Below are 19,279 nucleotides of genomic sequence, written 5' to 3'. Positions count from 1 at the left end.
TGAGGGAGAGAAACATCAATGTGCAGTTGCCTCTCATATGCCCCTTGTTAGGGACCTGGCCTGCAACCCAAGCACGTGCCCTGACTGGGAGTCAAAATGGCGACCCTTTGGTTCGCAGTCTGGTGCTCAATCCACTGAGCCACACCAGCCAGGGCATGAACTCAGGTATTTCACACCTGGTAAGATTTTATAGCAACAAAGAATCCAGAGTGGAAATGAAGGAGAAGGGAAACAGATCAACAGTGCTGCTTCATGTGACTTTAAGGGGCAGCTTTCAAAGAAGAATACAGAAAACCAATTTTTTTTAAGGATCTTGGTGGTTTTTTTTCCTTTTCTAAAACCTCTTTTCCTCCCTATCTTTTTCCCTGATCAGCTGCCTAAGAAGCAGTAAAAACAACTGACAACTAACTTTGACTATTTCTCTTCTAACTCTTCTACTGATGTGGATATGTTTGTTTGGTTTTTGTTTTTACCTTGTTTTGATTTTTACTGCTTAGAAAGCATCTTCTACTTCATACTATGACATTGCTTCTCTATAATCTTAGCCATAATTGAGATGAGATCTCTTGGATTATGTATACACATGGAATTCATTTATTCCTTGAGAAACATATTTCAACACCTACTACGAGCCAACCGTGCAAGCAGGAGGGTCTAATTCTTTGTCAAAAAATTAAACATTCGCCCCGGCTGGTGTGTCTCAGTGGATTGAGCGCTGGCTTGTAAACCAAAAGGTTGCTGGTTCAATTCCCAGTCAGAGCACATGCCTGGGTTGTGGACCAGGTCCCCTGTAGGGGGCGTGCAAGAGGAAACCACACATTAATGTTTCTTTCCCTCTCTTTTTTCCCTCTCTTCCCCTCTGTCTAAAAATAAATAAATAAAATTTTTTTAAATCTCACCTTTTAAAAAAATTAAACATTCATCCGCAGAAGATACAATTAAACTACATGTGGCTTGATATTAAGAAACTGGCCTGGCTGTGGGGTAAGGGACTTGTGGCCCCATCATTCGGACAAAACCTTTTTTCAAGTCACTATGATAACAATTTCATAAAGCCATAGTTCAGTAGCAAAAAATAAAAAAGTGTGTGTTGGGATGTCCTTCCTCATTATTGATATTTTGTCAATTGGTTTGAACTTGTTTATCTGGTTGATCTTCCTGTCAAGTTCCACTTTCAAAGAGAAGCAACTGAATGACCGATTACTTACATGCAAGTGGTCAAATAGTTATAACAAGTCGTAGAAGACTCTGTCACTGCATTTTACATTCTGCATTCACTGTTCGTGTTTTCCCTGATGCCCAGATTGAAACAGGGCAGAGCCTTAACTCCACTAGATCTGTAGAGAGCTGGTTGCCGCTAACTCTCTCAGCCTCAATGTTTCCCTGTGCAAATTTGCCACTGACCTGAAAAAGCTACTTGGGCTGCCTTCTGGGCCCTGTTAAACTGCGTGGGTCTTGATACCTCAGAAAAGTTTATTCTGTTTGTTCTCTCTTGCCCTTAGACCATCATCTGCAAATAGCATAAGCAGCACCACATCTTCAAATCACAGTGGCTACACTCCGGAACCCCCTCTGCCCCCAGTTGGAGGTGACCTTGCCAGCCGACTGTCAAGTGATGAAGGGGAGATGGATGGAGCCGACGAATCCGAGAAGTTAGATTGTCAGTTCTCCACCCACCACCCTAGACCTCTTGGGGTAGGCCACCGGATGTTTCCCTCCGTGCATTTCCCCCTGTGCTTTGCGAGTATTTAGGTGATCATGTCAAGGGGCATGCATTCCTAAGGAGAGGTCATCAGGACAGGCAACCCTGAGGTTAAATGATTGCCTTAGAAATACGCTTGAAAAACACAGAAGGAAAGGAAAGGGCTCCCAACTTATTATAATCCTTTAAGAACCTGAGTGTTTGTGGTCCACCTTGAAGTAATAATGCTTGAGAAATGGTGTTTATTTAAGTGCCTTGGGGAGCTGACCTTCTGGCTTTGCCTATCTAAACATGGAGCCTTTGATTTCAAGAATTAGTCTAGCTCACCTGCATTGGGAGCTGTCTGTCTAAGCTGTGTGTAAGTTGCCAGCCCTAGCTGTTTCTCCCATGTTGGTTCTGAGTTTTTATTGTTATTAGTGAGTGTGACCATATGGCACTGGTACTGATTGTATGTGTGTCTGTGTGTTAAGGAAAGGAGGAGGCTTTTCGTAGCAGCTTGATTGCTGATGAACAGAAAGGTCATTTTCTTCCCAATCCTCAAAAGAGCCCACTTTAACAATTCAGGTCATTGAAATCGAGCTGAGAAACATGAAGAGGCATGAGCTGGAGGCGTGTTTATGTTTGCCATATGAGCACTTGAGAAAGAGATGCCTGGTGCTACCATCACAGAGCTGAATGCTGGGGGCCTGGAACATGGGACCCCCATAGCTGGTTTGCTCTGGTGTCAGTTTGAGCACTGCAGGAATAGTTTTGACTCTTTCTGGAGCTCAGGGACTGTGTAGGTGAAATTGATCCCGCATCAAGAAAGAGTGACTCCCTCCTCCCTCTGTCTGTGAGATGAATGAAGACCAAATTCACTTCCTGTTAAGGGGACCTGAGGTTCACCAATAGCCTGAGACTTTGTCTCTTGGCTAATTCAGAAATAGCGAGGGATAATTAGGAATGCCTTTGACTGCCAGTAATAGAAAACTCAACTCATACAGTGCATGTACTATGGTCATTTAATTGTCTCATGTCACAAGAAGTCTAGAGGTAGGTGGTTCCAAGCTGAGGGACACTGGTCTCACTGTGTCTGCTATAGCTCCAGTCCTCACCCAGTAGCATGTACACAGGATGGAAAGGTACAAACAGAAAGGGAGTCTTCATTTATAGGGATGAAAATCTTCCTGTGAACTCCCTAGCCTGTTTCCCCTTACCCCGACCAGAGTGGCTCACGTGCTCACCCTTGCACCACTCAACAGCAGGGAAGGATGGGACTGTAGTGACGTGGGATGGAGCTAGCCAGGATTCATCCTAAGGTTCTGGGAAGAGACCCACCTTCCTGCTCACTGCTCCATGTCAGATATCAGAACAGAAGTGTGGTTCTGTTAGCCAGGAAAAGGCAGGGAGAGGTGGCAGTGGGGTGGCAGTTGGTGAGATTGGCAACCCGTGGGGTCTGCTGCAGTGGCCAATGCCAAATCTACAGCTCCGTTGATGGCATAGTGTGACACCAGGAACAAGAGCCTCTCAGGGCATGTGGCTTTGCATCTCTATAGGATTAGAGATTCCGGTAGCAAAGACAAAAAGGTGTCTTTGGCTTCCAAGTCAGAAGGAGAAATTGAGCTCTCCCAGGAGGCCAGAATCTGGAACACATCAGGATGTTTGTCCACATGGCAAGCCGCCAGGCTACAAAGGATTCTCTCAGCTCTGGCCACAGCGGATTTGTGTGCCCTTAATGTTGTGCTGATATAAAAGGAAAGGCCATGGATTTGTTTCTTTACTTTGTTGTTTCTCTCATGGTCAATTGCTATATTAAATCATTTTTGTAATGGACACTCATTCAGTGTGTCTTTAGCAATGGGATGAAGGAAGAAGAGATGTCTAGACCTGAAAGAGCTCCCACAGCATGCTGGGGGCCAGCTTCACGCTAGAGAATTCCCTTTGCATGTCTTCTTCCCTCATCAATAAGCACTTAATATGAAACTGCAGAAAAGACTTTTTCATCAAAAGTACCAGATTTGATGGGTGACAAGATTTTAATGCAAACCCCCCCAAACATAAGCAGAAACAAAACAAAGGGAAGATCTTGCATTTGCTCCTGAGAACTGTTCCAGAAAGGGTTGTGGAGTGAGCACCAACTCAGTGCTGTGTCTGGGATGGAGGCCAGGAACTGCTGAGAGGCCCGAGGAAAGGGAGAAAAGCTGCGCTTGAGTTATAGAGTCATCTACAGACTCGTCTGAGCTCTAGACCAGCCAAATGTCACCTTCTTAGAGGCCGCTTCCTGCATTTCTGGTTGTCCTAACATCATAATAAAATGATGTTTATTAAACATCTTACTGCCCATATTTCAGCCATATGTTTTAATTGTAATAGTTTGATTTAAACATTTTGTGGGACCTTACCTCTCCAATCCGTCATTTTGCCCAGATCCCTACTACCCTCATTGAAGAGAATGGGGTCCCTGGGCTTTATTCATTTATAATGAGTAAACACATCAGGTACATAAGGATTACATATACCATAAAACCAAGCAGTGTTTCCAAGGTGAAACATAAAAAGTATGTAGTACATGTGTTGTGGGAGTTCAGAGTGGCAATGTTACCCAGATAAAGGCCATTGGAAACGAGAGTCTTGATAGGGTGCTGAGGGCAGGGAGAATTGGGGTCGATGGGGAAGAAGGAAGAAGACAGTCAGACGGAACAGCATGAGTATAAGCGTGGAGGCAGTGATGTGTCCTGGGCAGCCTGCAAGTGCTGATAAGAGAGGAGGTGAGATCAGGACTAGGAAAGGAGGCATGTAGCCCAGTTAGAAATGATGTGGCTCTGTTGACGACAGAAAGGAAAGGTATGACCAGTTGGCCGAAGAACATCAGAATGAGGTGTTTCCATTACCGTGATAAGAAGCAAGGAGCCACCAAGTTCCGTAAGAAGATGGATGACTCAATAAGCAGGTGGTGCTGAAAAATCATCCTGGCTGCTGGTTGTTGTTGGTTTGGATTTTTTCAACCTAAAATGTTGGCTCAATCCCAGATGTAGAGAAGGAGCCCTCAGTGCCACAGAAAATTAAATGTCACTATTGTTGAGTCATAATGTGATGTTCTGCAGAAAATCTAGAGCTCAAACTAAAGCACCACAGAAATATTTTTGGCTTCATTACTGTTTGCTTCTTTATTTTGAGTTTAAGTATACCCATGTGTGTTTTTATGCAAATGTTATTTTTCTCTGTATGGTTTATATTAGCTTATTAGCCTGTAATCAAAATTAAAACTTTTTTTTTCTCATAGTTTTGCTCATTCGGGAGTCGCCTCATGGGACGAGGGTACTATGTGTTTGATAGAAGATGGGATCGTTTTCGATTCGCACTAAACTCCATGGTAGAAAAACACTTGAATTCGCAGATGTGGAAGTAAGTGAGCAGTTTTGTGCAACGTAAGATCCGAGCTGCCCTGCAACTATCTGAACCCCAAAGTTCTAAATGAGTATCAGTAGTTCGCTTTTAGTAGAACAAAATGATTCTGAAATCGGGATTCATAATTAAGTCTTAAATGTCAGCTTTTCCTAATGGCTTGCCTACAGTTTTTCAGAGACACATATGATGTGTGTTATGCTTTGTCCTATTTGGAGGTCATTTTTGTGTTGGTAATCTTCTAAATGAAAGGATATTAGATAAGATCTTATTTATTTAACAGTGATAAAGGGCCTTTTGGCTATGAGTAAGAACACTTAAGGATATTAAAAATATGTTTCTGTTTGTAATGTTAAGGCTATAATGTCAATACTAAAAATTTCATGATGGTTATGGACCAATTTCTAATTGCTTAATATCCTGTGAAAAAATATGTTCATCGGCCAACAGGGCAGATCCTGAGTGATGTTGTGAAGTTGGTTAAGCTTGTCTTTGGCCCTTCCCACCTCCCTAGAACTCTATTCACACTTCTCTCTAACCCAAGCTTACATTCCATTTCTCTAATGTCCCTTTATTCTCCAACACCTCCCAATGTATTTACATTTTCGTAGGAGTTTCATAAAAAAGGAAGAAACCTTCTTAGGAAAATGCTGTTGTGAAGGAATGACAGGCTAGACCCTCTCAAACCTCAGCACATAAGAAACTGCCATTCTGGCCACTTGATAATACAAGACCAGCCTGCTGGCTATCCCCACCCCCCACTCCTACAAAGGTGAGCTCCTAAGGTATCATAATCACTTAAAATCATAGCTCTCTCAGATCTAAGCCCAGATGATTCAGGAAGGCCAACTCCGAAGACCTCACCCAGCCCAGTGAAGCCCAGGAGAGACAAGGAAGGCATTCCTGAGAAATGAGAGGGTACTGGCAGCGGGGATGGGAACAGAATTCAAAACTTGCCCTTCTCCCAGGTTTCCTCCTCTCTCCCAGGCAGCTGTGATGCCTCTTCATCATGGTGCTCAAAGAGCTTACAGACCTGAGCTTCTAGGAGGCATAAGCTCCATTGTGTCTGCAGTAAGCTCCCAGAATGGATTTAGGACTAAATGAGAATACTTCCTATAAAGTAGGAAAGGGCCACAAGAGAAGCTTATCGTTTCTTCCCATTTAAGTGACTGCCCAGTGTGTCTAAAAGGCACCCTCGATACCTATTTGTGTCCATTCTAAACAGCAACGAATTGGTGCTGCATGCGGGGTTACCATGTTCATGGGTATTTATAATTTATCCTTCTGCAATTGTTCCCCCAAGATGGCAGCCAGCCCTGGTGACTCTCGCAGCTCTTTGCTCTCCTGTGTTGTGGAAGTGTAAAACCCAGGCACGTGGAAGGAATGTGTTGATCTGTATTTCGCTACCTGCTGTCCTGTCAGCTCAAGCTCCATATTCCTTTCCTCCTCAGGCACAGAAACCCGAGCCACAGGGCATCAGGTCCCTCCCCCCTTTTCAGGACTTGCCTAACCAATCTACTGTCACTGAGCAACATTGGGGCTGCCTGGGTGTCAACTCTGGAGAGCGTAGCACCCCGCTGCCCTCTCAACCTCGCTGCCCAAACCCCAGGCCCGGACGGGCCCGAACTTGGAGGGATGGCAGCCGATGGGGGCGTGGAAGACATTAGGAAGAAAAGGAACGGCCAAGACTCTTTTTTCTTTAACAAGCATTTAACTCTGCATCAGGAGACGCCAACACAGTATTCTCTTTCAGCCAGGTCAGCATCTGGATCTCCATGCCAGCTGGCAGGGGAGGATGGGCACTGTCAGTAATTTATTCTCATCTGTGGGCTTTTTACGGGACTTCCCTAGGCCAGCGTGCAAAGCTTAAACCAGGCACAGCCCGCAAAGCTGAAATCCACTGCCATTTGGCCCCCAGACAGACACATAAATGGCTTAGCATGGGGGGAAGGGGGTCCCGGGGACAGTGAGCAGCCATGTGGCCTTTGCCCTGCTTCCCCCTGCTCTTCTCTCCTGCCTCTGCTATCCACTTACAACTAGTGAGACAGGAAGGAAAGGGAGAGAAAGTATGCCCCAAAATAGCCCCATCCCAATCCTGAGTGTCCGAGAGGCAGGATTAACGACTTCAGCTCAGCTTGTCAGCACAAGTAAATCATGAATGTGTACTATTGAATGGGGAAATTACAAATTGGGAATTCGGAGAGATCCCAGTTAAGGTCATTGAATGGGGTCCTCTAAATGAGCCATCTGATATTTGTAAATAACTTTTTATTACAAGTAACTGCCAAACCTCTGCCCACATGTACTTCTATCCAGACTCTAACTGGTGAGAAACTTGAGTTGAGGGAAGATTGAGTGGGAGGCCTACAGTCCACAACAGGGCAGCTGAAACAGCAGGGCAAGTGTGCTGATGCCGCACGTGCTGAGACATGTTCCCTGGCACCGTTAGGAGGGGGCTGTACAGCGCCCAACAGTTCTAAGGGTGTGTTTAGACCTTTCCTGTCCAGTTATATGGAAGTCCTTGCCCAGCATGCATAGTTATGTTGCTACTGAGAATTCACCTGCTCACTATCCACTCACCCATCCATCCATCCGTTCATTTACTCATTCATTCATTGCAATAAGTGCAATTAATGGAGCACTTGTTTAGTGCTGATGGGATCTTCTACATTCTTTAGGCTTGAGAGAAGGTAGATTTTCAAACACCATCGTGGCCACAATGTGTTTGGCAACATTTTTCTTTTATCTTTGATCTCCTCAGTTTGATGTTTTCAAAGACTCTGTTCGTCTATATTCAAGGATTCCTGTGGATTCCACCCTAAAGACTGAAGCCATAGCTTCACCCAGTGGCAGGCAGAAAATGGAATCCCCAGAGAGAGAGTGCTATGAGAGGCATGTCCTTGTCAGCAGGGTCTCTTTCCAGAGTTCCCTGATGCCACAGCTGGGAGGGGGGCCTCTCAGGAGTAAAGGGACTGGAGAAGCCCCATCTCACACCTTGCTCCAAGCTCCTGGGTTGCAAATGCCAGACCTGCCCACCTTCAAGTTCTGCTTTCAAAGGACAGTGAATTCCTAACTGCTAGGGAGCCCTAGCTATGCTGGAAATGATTCCCAGGGGACATGGGGAAGGGGGGGAAAGGTGAGAAATAAAAAAGAGCCAGTTTGATGACATTCACCTGACTCCTGAGGTCAGTATTCTTCCTGCAAATCTGGAACAAATGGTGATCCCCAAGGCTCTGTGCTCTTCCTGGTCCCCAGAGTAGCAGCAACATCAGGCCATGGCTTGGAAGTGGGAGCTGCTTCCACCACCAGTCAAAAGATGGAGTTTGCAGGGAGGCCCAAAGAGTGGCCCACCACCTGGTTCTGGCCTTGGCTCCACAGAATGTAAGCAGCATTGCGTTTACTCCCAGGCACCCCAACCTCCAGGAAGACCTTCCCTGTCTATGTGTTCTCCTGTGCCCAAACCCTACATTTGTCTTCAGAACAAACTAAAAATTTCTGATCCCCTTTTCTGGCTACATGAGGGTCCCTATACTCTTACCCCTTCCTAGCACAGGGACAAGAAGACCTGTTGAAGGGCAGCCACACTCCAATTATAGCTCCCCTGAGTGAGAGCTGAGGTAGGATGGGGTCGACAAGAAGAAGTCAGCCCTGGGTCTGGGCAAATTAACATCTGCATCAGTTCCCAGCCCCGACCCTCCGCTGCCCTGCAGCTTCCATGGCCTGGACAGCAGGAGCCAGTAGCCACAAACTAACATGGAAATGCCTCTCTATGGAACAAACCAGAGGCTGCAGACAGGAAATACAGGAGGAGGCTGGTCTGTGCAGAGGGGTATTTCCCACTGTGCCTGGAGCCAAGAGCAGTGAGGGGTGGCGGCGGACAGGCAGTGGGCAGAGGCTACTCTGGCCCATGTGTACAGGTGACAAAGCCTTGTCCTCACACTTCTCACTTCAAGCCAGGACCTCAGTGTGAAATGACCACTTCTCATTAAAAACCACCTTCATCATGGCCCCCAGCCCTGCAAAAAAAGAAGACAAATACCATTGGGGAATATATATTCTAAATCACGTTTGCCTTTTATTCATGAACCCAAATCAGCCATTATCCAGTAGCCAAACATGGAGAAAAGGATCAGAAAACCTGAAAATGATTGAAAAGAGCTTGCTGGATATGGCAATGGGGGGAGCCACAGGGACCAGGGAAGGGCCATAATTCAGATTTTGCCATCCTTCAAGGCTTCATTTTCCATAGTCTGGTCCTACCGGGGTTTTCTCTGTAGCCCTGATTCTCGCACTTAATCGAGCCTCTGAGGAATGCCAAGCCTGTTTCTCACTGTTTCTCTTTCACTCTTCTCTCATGTTTAGGAAGATCCCTCCTGCGGCAGATAGCCCCATGCCCTCGCCAGCAGCCCACATCACCACCCCTGTTCCAGCATCCGTTTTACAGCCTTTCAGCAACCCCAGTGCTGTGTATCTTCCTTCAGCTCCCATCAGCTCGAGACTCACCTCTTCTTACATAATGACATCAGCCATGCTCTCAAATGCAGCTTTTGTGACATCGCCGGACCCGAGCGCCCTCATGTCACACACCACAGCTTTCCCTCATGTGGCTGCAACCCTCAGCATCATGGACTCAACCTTCAAGGCCCCATCCGCGGTGTCCCCGATACCAGCCGTCATCCCTTCCCCATCCCACAAGCCATCTAAAACCAAAACCAGCAAATCCTCAAAAGTCAAAGACCTGTCTGCCCGTAGCGACGAGTCTCCAAGTAACAAAAAGAGGAAGCCACAGTCCTCAACTTCCTCCTCCTCCTCATTCTCCTTGCAGACATCCCTCTCGTCTTCATTATCAGGGCCCCACAAAAAGAACTGTGTTTTGAATGCCAGTTCAGCTCTGAACTCTTATCAGGCGGCCCTTCCCTATAACAGTCTGTCCATGCACAACTCGAACAATGGGGTGAGCCCACTCAGTGCCAAACTGGAGCCCTCAGGACGGACCTCGCTGCCTGGCGGCCCCGCGGACATAGGGAGACACGTGGGCTCAGTGGGCAGCGGCAGTGACTCCTGTCCCCTCTCAGTGCCCTCCCTTGCAGGGGACCTCTCTTTGGCCTCACACAATGCTGTGTCTTCTCTGCCCCTCTCTTTTGACAAATCAGAAGGAAAAAAGCGTAAGAACTCAAGTTCTAGTAGCAAAGCCTGTAAAATCACTAAAATGCCTGGTATGAATAGCGTTCACAAAAAGAACCCACCCAGCCTTCTCGCACCGATGCCCGATCCCGTTAACAGCACCTCCTCTCGGCAGGTAAGGGACCCGTCCTGCCAGGGACCTCCTGGCACTGCCTTCTCAGTCTCCAGGGCAGGGGGAGCTGGGCAGCACCCCTGCTTAGCCAGGTGACTCTGTCTCATGATCCCATATGCAATTGTCCCCCTCTGCTCCGAGGGCAGTTTATTTAACAAATACTTTCCGCAGCACTCACTCTGTGCTAGGTGCTCTTGTAAGCATTTTGCAAATATTTTCTCATTTAATCCTCACAACCCAGTGCAGTTGGTATAATTTTTATCACTACCTTATAGATGAGTAAACTGAGGCATGAGGAGATTCTGAGTTCCCCACTCCTATTTTATATCTTGAGGTTCTGAGGATGATTTTATTAAGAGTTCTAATGCCAAGAAGTTTTACCTGATCTTTTGGAGTCCCCTTAGGAAGAGCTGAGGCCCAAGCAGGTTAAATGATGACTGGGGTTCCCCCTGGGGGAGTGATAGCTTATGCTTCCAGCTCCCAGGTGACTGTTTTTTTCACTTTACCTGACAGCCTCGAGGCCCCCTCTTACTGATGTAGCTCTTTGTTTCTGAAAGTAAAACTAACATCAACCAGCACAGAATTGTTCAATGCCATTGTACAAATAGGATGGACTATTGTGAGGAAAGCTATGGGAATGTAGCATGGCCCAAAAAGAATCCGTGTTTCTTTCCCTTGAGTTCTGTTCACATCCTCAAGTCTAGTCTATCTCCTCAGGCTGGAGAAGCTACTTAAGAAAGTCCCCACCATCACCAGACTACTGCCAGTCGGGCACGGAGGAGGGGCTGAGGCTGGTGGGAGGGCCAAAGTCCGTAGTCCTGCCCAAGGGCCTTAGGTGTGCCAGGGCAGCGAATGGACTGTAGCAGCAGCCCCAGGCTCGCAGCCACAGAATGAAGTGGGCCAGACCCTGAGCCTAGCCCCGCCTGGGGATGAGGACTTGGGAGAGATGAGAGGCAGTTGTTAAAAAGATGTTTTATTGTTTTGTGTCATTTTTATATGAGACTTGTTAAAACCTCACGAAGAGAACATCTTGAGGGGGATTCACAAATCACAAGTAAACACTTGAGAAACAGCAAGTTTGGATCCCAAGGGCCAGACAAGCTACAACTGAGGCCAAGGTGAGAGAGGGGGAGACATAGGTCGTCTCACTAGAGCCCGTGCTGCCTTCTGACGCCCCTGTCCCAGAGGTGCAGGGGGAGGGGGACCAGCACCCACAGGGCCCTATGGTGAGGCTAAACTGTGGGTCAGTGCCGCCTCCAGGTCTCAGGGTGGAGGGCATAGCCAGAACTTCCAAAAATTGAACGTGCACATGAATTACCCAGGGGTTTGTTAAAATGCAGGTTCTGAGTCAGCAGGTCTGGGGTGGGGCCTGAGAGTCTGCATTTCTAACAGGCCACTGATTTGCAGGCCACACCCTGAGCAGAAAGGCTGTAGTATCACCCATTTTAGAGAAAGTCATAGCAGCTAATACTTATGGGATGGGCTCTGTTCCAAGTACTTCAGATGTATTAACTTATTTATTTCTTACCTGTCATTACCCACCCCCTTTTATAGATGAGTAAACCAAGGCACAGGAAAATTAGGCAATGTGCCCAAAGTCACACAGCAAATAAATAGTAAGGTTGGGATCCAAACCAGGCAATTTAGCTCTGGAGTCTGAGCTCTTACCCCCCATGCCTCTGTGTTAATGGAGTGCCTCTGTGTTGAGTAAACATTGCTTGCTCTTTTGACCCTTTGGTCTGCAGGAACATATGAAATGTTCAGCAAACACTATGAATCAGTCACTACCAGTGGTAAAAAGAGCAGACAAGCCTCCACCAGTGACTGCCCATCAGGAAGGAATTCAGAAAAGCTGGTGAATGTAACAGGCTGCCTCTGGTCTAGCCTGCATTGGTTCTCTAATGCAGGTGATACCTGGGGCTTATCCCCAGACCATTAAGAAAAGGCTTTGTCCAGGTGACTGCCAGTGATTCCCAAGTGTCGGAGGAAAAAGCTTTTGGAATCTCTTAATTCTCTTAGGAGGTTGGAAAGGGCATGGCTTGAGGTTGAGAAATTCAAGGTAAACCTGTGCTTTGGGGACCGATTGAGGGCCTATTTAATTGTATCTGATAGGTGTAAGGCCAGAATTTGCACAGAAGTATTAAATTAAACAAAAGAACTGTGAATGTAAGACAAATGTCTTTATGCAAAGTCAAGTTAAGTAGAGGACCAGTTCTTATAGGCCAAAGGCAGGCGCTGCCTGTGGAATGGGACTCACCTGAGGACCAGCCCAATAGGTGCCAAGGAAGCCAGTGAGGAAGGGGAGGAGCTGGATGGCCACACCCACTTGTTCCCAGTGCACCCTCCAAGGACCCAGCTCGGCCTCCCACTTAAAGGGGAAGACCCGTGCCATCTTGCTATTTTTCTCAGGAACAGTAAAGTGTGCACAGTGTCTCCTAGCCAAGAGCACTGACCCAGAAAAAGACCCAGGCTTTTATCCCCCACTGGTTCAGGGGAGTCTGGGCTAGAGACAAGGTGGGTCTGCAACTGCATTCAGAGGTGGATGAATCTATATAACCCATTGGCAGCTGATGGAAAAACTGGGCCTCTGCTGAGTTAGATGCTCCTGAGGGGAGGGGGTAAGCCTCTAGCCAGATGCTTTTGTCCTTACCCCGAAAACTCCCAGTATCTATCTACATCTGGGAAGCAGAATGAAAACACAAGTTCCAAATGGACACGAGGAGAATGAGCATGTTATTACGCAGCCCTTCTCCTTTTCCTGGCAACACATGGGATGGGGCGGCGGGGTCTTTCCCATGCTGGCTCGTGTATCTGAGTAGGGCTTCACTGGTGTCTTTCAGGTGGGGAAAAGTAGCAGCCTAGCTTTGTCACAATCCAGCCCTTCAAGCATGTCCAGTCCAGGACACAGCCGACAGGTAAGTTACTGGGGAGCAAAAGTTCATAGGGTCATCAGCAGGGTGGAAAGAATGTGGGCCTTGGAGTCAGACTCTGGTCCAAATCTCATCTCCAGTTAAGAGCATGGTTGTCTTGCTTCCAAAACTAGTAGTTATTAACTGTGTGCCCTTGAGCAAGTTACTTAACTTCTCTGTGCTTCAGCTTCACATTAAGATGGGGGTTATAATGGCCCCTGCCTCATATGGCTTTTTGAGGATGACCATTTATTCAAATAAAGCCTCTAGAAAATGCCTGATATAACAAACACACAAGTTTAGTTATTATTATTATTATTAGCAGCTGTGTAATATTAGGCAGATTACTTCTCTGAGTCTGATTTTTTTTCATCTGTTAAATGGCAAAATCAATGCCTGCCTCCTAGGATTATTGTGAAAATTAAATAAGATGACATTGACTAAAGGGCCTCGCTCAGGGCAGATATCAGTTAGTGCCGTCTCAAGGCCTCTGGTATGAATATTCAGCGTAGACTTAGGAATTTTTATAAACTTGAGATGTGAGAGTAGTCAATGCAAAAATGATTTTCTCCATTGGCCTGTGTGTGCATCCAGGGGAGACCAGAGAGAGTAGGGGTAGAGCTCTGCATGTTCTACATGATTGCAAAAGATACAAATACGGCTCTGTTGTGTTGTCTGAGATGTGCTTCGGGTTGTATAGATCACAGACTGCAATGTGTTTGTCTACATTTTGAGCTTTGGGGTTTCTCCACAAATCTGGGGTAGAGTTTGGGTGAAGATTATAGGGAAATAGTCTTTGTATCCCCAGATCTAGGTGGGTCTCTCATTTATTTTGAGACACTATGGCCCTTTCCAGGCCTGAGCACCTGCCACCCACCTTCCATGCTGGTGGGGGTGGGGGTAGCTCGTCTATGCTCAGGCGGTCTGCCACCGTTTACCACGGGCCTCCTGCATAGGCGGCTGAGTGCACCTGCCCAAAGCTCCAGGTGCACCCCTGGGAGCCCAAAATGCTGGCAGTCAGCCTAAACAAATGTAGTAGTAGTAGTAGTAGTAGTAGTAGCAGTAGTAGTAGTAGTAATAATGGCTATCATTTGTTGAACACTTTCTCTGCAGGTGCTGTGCTAAACACCCTTTGCATACATTTAAACCTTTTAACAAACACTGTGAGAGGCAAAAAGGATTATCCTCATTTTGTAGGTGCAGACAACTGGATGAAGACTCTGTCTCCAAAGTCTCTATGTTTAACCCAACACTTGGCTTCTTTCTTAGATGATTCTCTATGCTGCTCATAGGTTAGATAGCAAACATCCCAGGTGAGCGAATGGAGAAAAATTGAAGACAGGTCACTTACTCCCGCCCTCTCTCCTAGAGAGAACCCCATGAATGTCCACAGGATTTGTCCCTGCATCTTCCTCCACGGCTAGGATCTTTGTGGCTACCCTACATTTATGGAGTGCTTTATAGCCATCCCCTCATCTGCTCATTACAGCTGCCTGCAGCCGGATGCAGGAGTTGGGATGGTGTCCTCTCTGTTACAGATGAGAAAACTCACTCTATTCTTGAATCCTCATGGTAATCCCAAACTTTTCTTTTTTCTTCTCTTTTCTTTTTTTTCTTTTCCAGAAGACCACAAACAGACCCGGCAGGATAAGGACTCTTCCATAACAAGATGATGAAGCCACTTCCAAACCAATGCCTGGCCACCCAACCCCACCCAGGAAGCCGGGGGCAGGGGAGGAAAGGGAGTGGGCAGTGGGGGAGTCAGTTTCCTGGGCCCTGCCTGTGACTCTGGCCTTCTTCTTCTATTTTTAAAGACCAATTTTTAGTTTTGGAGAAAAAGAAAAAGGCAAGAGAACGCGAATTTGTGATTCACAAGAAATACCAGTGTTTTGTTTGCATTGTCTTTTGTTTGCCACATGTACACATTCTTCCAAGCTTGGGGTAAACTCCTCCAGCTTCTGACTTAGCTACTGCGCCATCGTTTTGCTCCAGCCACAAGAACAGACAGTGCAGGACATCCGTTCCTGGTGGGCATCGTCAGAAACTCTTGAACTTGAGCACGTGCAGTGCTCCTTTCCTTGTCCTCACCCATCCATCCCTTCCCCAACATCCCCTCCCACCTGCCACTCACTGGGTCTTCAAGGCCATCAGAAGAAGCTGCCTCTCCTCAGCTCCCCTCTGGACACTGTGCTGGAAGGAGGCTTTGCTTTGGAGCAGCCTGTGTTTGGGGAACGGAGAGCAGAGGTGGGAGGGTGGCTCAGTGTACTCACCAGGTTCTTGTGGTGTACCAGCACAGCGGGAGCCAGATGCTATTGGTAAAATTGAGAAAAGCGACCTTTTAAAGATGTGGTTTACCCAATACCACTGTCCAGCTGTGCAGCTCAGAGAGGATATACTGGGTCCGGTCTGGAACAGGCCTGGAAGGTGGCAGGAAGCAGAGAATGGGGGTAAGAGAAGACATCTCTCAAAAGATGGTGGGAACTGGGTGGCTGTGGTCATCCGAGCTTGCTAGGAAGCCATGCTGCAAAACCCCTTCCTGGGCATTGTGTACAAGGGTCCAAAGCTGGGCAAGTCAGAGAGGGAAGCACCCAAGGGAGAAGGTGGGAGACCCCAGGAAGCCACTCTGGAGAAGGCACAGTGCCTACAGCTGTGGAAATTCTCAGGCTGCCCTCCAGGAGGACTAGGCAAGAGGAGAAGGCCCCGGGGGGAAGCTCCATGGAGGGCTGTGTGTCCTGGTGAGAATACATACTAGCATGGCTCACCTACGTCTGTTCCCTGGGCGAGGCGGCCCTGTGAATCTGCACACCCATACATCAGGGTGTGCTGGGTTAGCAGAGGCCCCAGCTCAGACGCAGCTGCCCCAGGAAAGTGGTAAGGCCGAGCCCCTGCCTGGTGAGGAAGAGCCACTAGGAAGAAAAGCTGCCACTCTACAGCCAAGAAACTGTTCACACTGGAGTTTTGAAAGAAACATCAGTACTGTAAGCTCTAATCAGGAATCATAGTCGGGAAAGTAACTCACAATATAAAAGAAATGTTCTGTGCTATTCATCATGTAACTTTGCAAACGATATAACAGCACAGATAATAGGAGTTTTGCTTCATCTCTAAACCAGAAATGAAAGCCAGTTTTGCAGCTGTACACAAACCTTCATCCCCACCCTGACGTTTTCCTTTCTCCTACCCTCCAACCCAAAGATCAGACTACTGTTAAGTTTCACCACACAATTGGATTTTACTACGACGGGAGGCAAATGGAGTGACTTGCGTCGATGAAATTGCACTGACAGTGTTTCTTACAGGATTACTAAAATTTTTTAATATAAAATGAAGATTTTTTAAAAATCATGAGTTGATACTAGGTTCCAGGACATTAGTTCAGATGAGTTCATTTTTATTTCTACAGTGTTAAAAGTGCACTTATATGCTGGTTTATTTACATCTTAGAAAAAAGAGACTGCAAATTGAAGGGAAGATACTTTTTCTTTTTAAAAAAAAGGTTAAGGCAGATTTAAGACTTATAAATGTTTAAGAAATTATAAACAAGATTTGACCCTTTGAAAAGTTTAGAAGATATTCTTAAAGTAAATTTTTATAGTGTTAATTTTGTAATAATTTATGTTTTACTATATTACAGAGCTAACTGACCAGAATAGTTTCAAAAACAATATGAAACTTAGGAAAGTTTAAGCAATGTTTATATTTTTAAAATGTTCTTTGAATTATGTTTTTATTGTACATTTCTTCAGACTGAAAAGTGTGTACATATCGTTGTTATTTTTGCACAATTTTTGTCTTGTTCGGTTTTAGAAGTCTGTTTTTTTATAATTTATTTTGAGTTGTAAACGTTGCAGGAGTAAAAACAAAAAAAATCTCAGCAACAAAATAACCCTCTGATTTATAAACTCTTACATTCAAAGAGGGAAAACGAAGGTTGAGAGATGAAGTGTCTGCTTCTGAGAAATAATGTCTCAACAGGGACTCAAGGAGTAATTCAGTAATAGGCTTAAACATTTTAGCTCTGCATCTTGCATTACAAGCTGGAAGAATGAGGCTCCCCGCCGAATGCTGCTGACTTGGTGAAAGACTGGCTCTGACCAAGGTGAGGACATTTCTGGAAAACTGAGCAAAAAGGGAAAACCCACCATGTTTCTTCCTCACAGTCAACCACAGGTTTACTTTATAATGATGTATTCAAAACTCACAGCTTGAAAAATGGAATGCAAATAAAAGGTTTTCTTTGGTTTTGTTTTAATGGAGTTCAACTGGACCAGCCTATAAAGCACTATGAGGGTGATCCCCTTTGGGTGCTTCTGTTCTCCCCCCACCCCACCCCCACCCTACTCAGCCCTCTCACCCAGCCTCTTGACTGCACACGCCCTTTTGCCTGAAGATCTTGTGATTTGCTGCCAGCCACGGAGGCGAGAAAGTTCTGGTTGTTAAGCATAACGCAATGCATAGACCTGTCAGCCATAAAAACAAAGCGACTTGGATAACTTGTATGCCTTCTTTTGTATCAATGTACCAATTGTAAATAACGCTGATCAACCTTTGTAGAGAATAGTTTATACAGCATATTCTATTATTGCTGATTCTCAGTGAACTCTTGTTTTAAAAAAAGGAAAAAAAGAAATTTTCTATTTACACCTTCTATTTTGTTATGCCGTCGGCCCATGGCACTTTAACGAAACTGTGGGTTTTACGTAGCTGGCCAGTCATGGGGTATATTAAATAACTGTTGTTGCACAGAGAAGATTTTGCACCTGCTCATTTGTCCTTTCCTACTACTGATTTTAAAACCTTTTCCAGAAGAATTTTGAAGAAAGCATGTCCAAACACTCTAAACAAATGCCACACTTGTGCAGTGGGTTTCTTTTCTATGATCCATATTTTGTAACACTAAGTATTTTCCTTCTTTGTCCCGCACCTTTATGTATTAGCACTATCAGAATTCATTCCATGCCTGTGATATTGTAAGCAGAATAAATGTCTAAAGTAGGTGTAAATAGTAGATTCTATGGCTTACAGTTGTAAAAAGGAAAGAACAAACGTATCTACTGATACTGCCATGGTTCAGCATCAGGCCTGGAGACATTCTCCAGTGAGCGATTGTATTTTTCTTTTGGGGCTTTTTTTTTCTTTTTCTTTTTTCTTTCTTTCTTTTTTTTTTTTTTGTAACATGGCTTTGTAAATAAAATAATTTATATGTTTGTAAAAAAACAAAGTCTTTGGGTTTTCATAAAATTTAGATTTTTTTTTCCTTTGGGTGAATGTATTCTCACCAGATGAGACTTCCTGCTAGGACATACATTTGAGGAATAGAAAAGAAGAGTGAATTCATTCAACAAATATTTATGGAGCATCCTGGCTATGGCTGCCCCTGAGCTAGGCGCTCTATGCTTAGTGATGAGAAACACATAGTCCCAGCTGCGTTCTGGAAGCAGCCCAGTAGGAGAGACAGCAAATAAACACACAATCAAATGTGTGATTACAGATTGTGGCAAATGCCATGGTTCTATGAGAGAAAATAGGAGAAACCGACAAAGTGTGTGAGGGGAGTGCTGTCGGGAGTTTTCCTGGAGGAAGTGAGCTGAAGGCACAGAATGTGGGGCAAGAGTCCCAAGCAGAGACTGTCCAAAGTATGAGAAGTTTGTGTAAATTCCTAGCCCCTAAGGAAGATCCACAGAGGGTGGAGCAGGGGGAGAGAGAGGGACAGGAGGCAAGGACAAGGTCACGAGAGGCTCTTAGAGTTTGGATTTTGCAATTCAGTGGGAATCCTTTGTGGGGGGGTGGGTTTAGTAGGAACATGGCATGGTCTGATATGTGAAAAGGTCACTGTAGCTGCTATGTGGGGAATCAGTCGGAAGCTATTGGAAGAGACCAGGCGAAACACCATGTTAGTGTGGTCTCAGGATGGTGACAGCACATATGAAGAGAAGTGAATAGATTCACGATACAGTTTACATATTAAATTGACAAGACTTGCTTAGG

General features: G+C 45.8%; 1 protein-coding gene across 17 annotated transcripts in view; it reads left to right on the top strand.

Moving 5' to 3' along the window:
• ATXN7L1 (ataxin 7 like 1) overlaps window positions 1-18,489 on the top strand; it is a 236,001-nt gene extending 217,512 nt beyond the window's left edge. For 9 of the 17 annotated variants that reach the window (XM_053926378.1, XM_071221681.1, XM_045193643.3 and 6 more), the window contains 6 exons: window positions 1,503-1,695; window positions 4,965-5,086; window positions 6,538-6,843; window positions 9,449-10,385; window positions 13,223-13,297; window positions 14,915-18,489. In XM_053926378.1, the coding sequence (XP_053782353.1) occupies window positions 1,503-1,695; window positions 4,965-5,086; window positions 6,538-6,843; window positions 9,449-10,385; window positions 13,223-13,297; window positions 14,915-14,956 (1,675 nt within the window). In that variant the 3' untranslated portion in view covers window positions 14,957-18,489. The remainder of the gene's footprint in view (window positions 1-1,502; window positions 1,696-4,964; window positions 5,087-6,537; window positions 6,844-9,448; window positions 10,386-13,222; window positions 13,298-14,914) is intronic. The other 8 variants (XM_024558636.4, XM_045193635.3, XM_024558591.3 and 5 more) reach the window with 4 other exon arrangements.
• The last annotated feature ends 790 nt before the right edge of the window (window positions 18,490-19,279 follow it).

The sequence above is a fragment of the Desmodus rotundus genome, chromosome 6 (assembly GCF_022682495.2).
Source record: "Desmodus rotundus isolate HL8 chromosome 6, HLdesRot8A.1, whole genome shotgun sequence".
Taxonomy (NCBI): domain Eukaryota; kingdom Metazoa; phylum Chordata; class Mammalia; order Chiroptera; family Phyllostomidae; genus Desmodus; species Desmodus rotundus.
The sequence above is the reverse complement of the archived record's forward strand: the minus strand, read 5'-3'. Positions and strand labels throughout refer to the sequence as shown.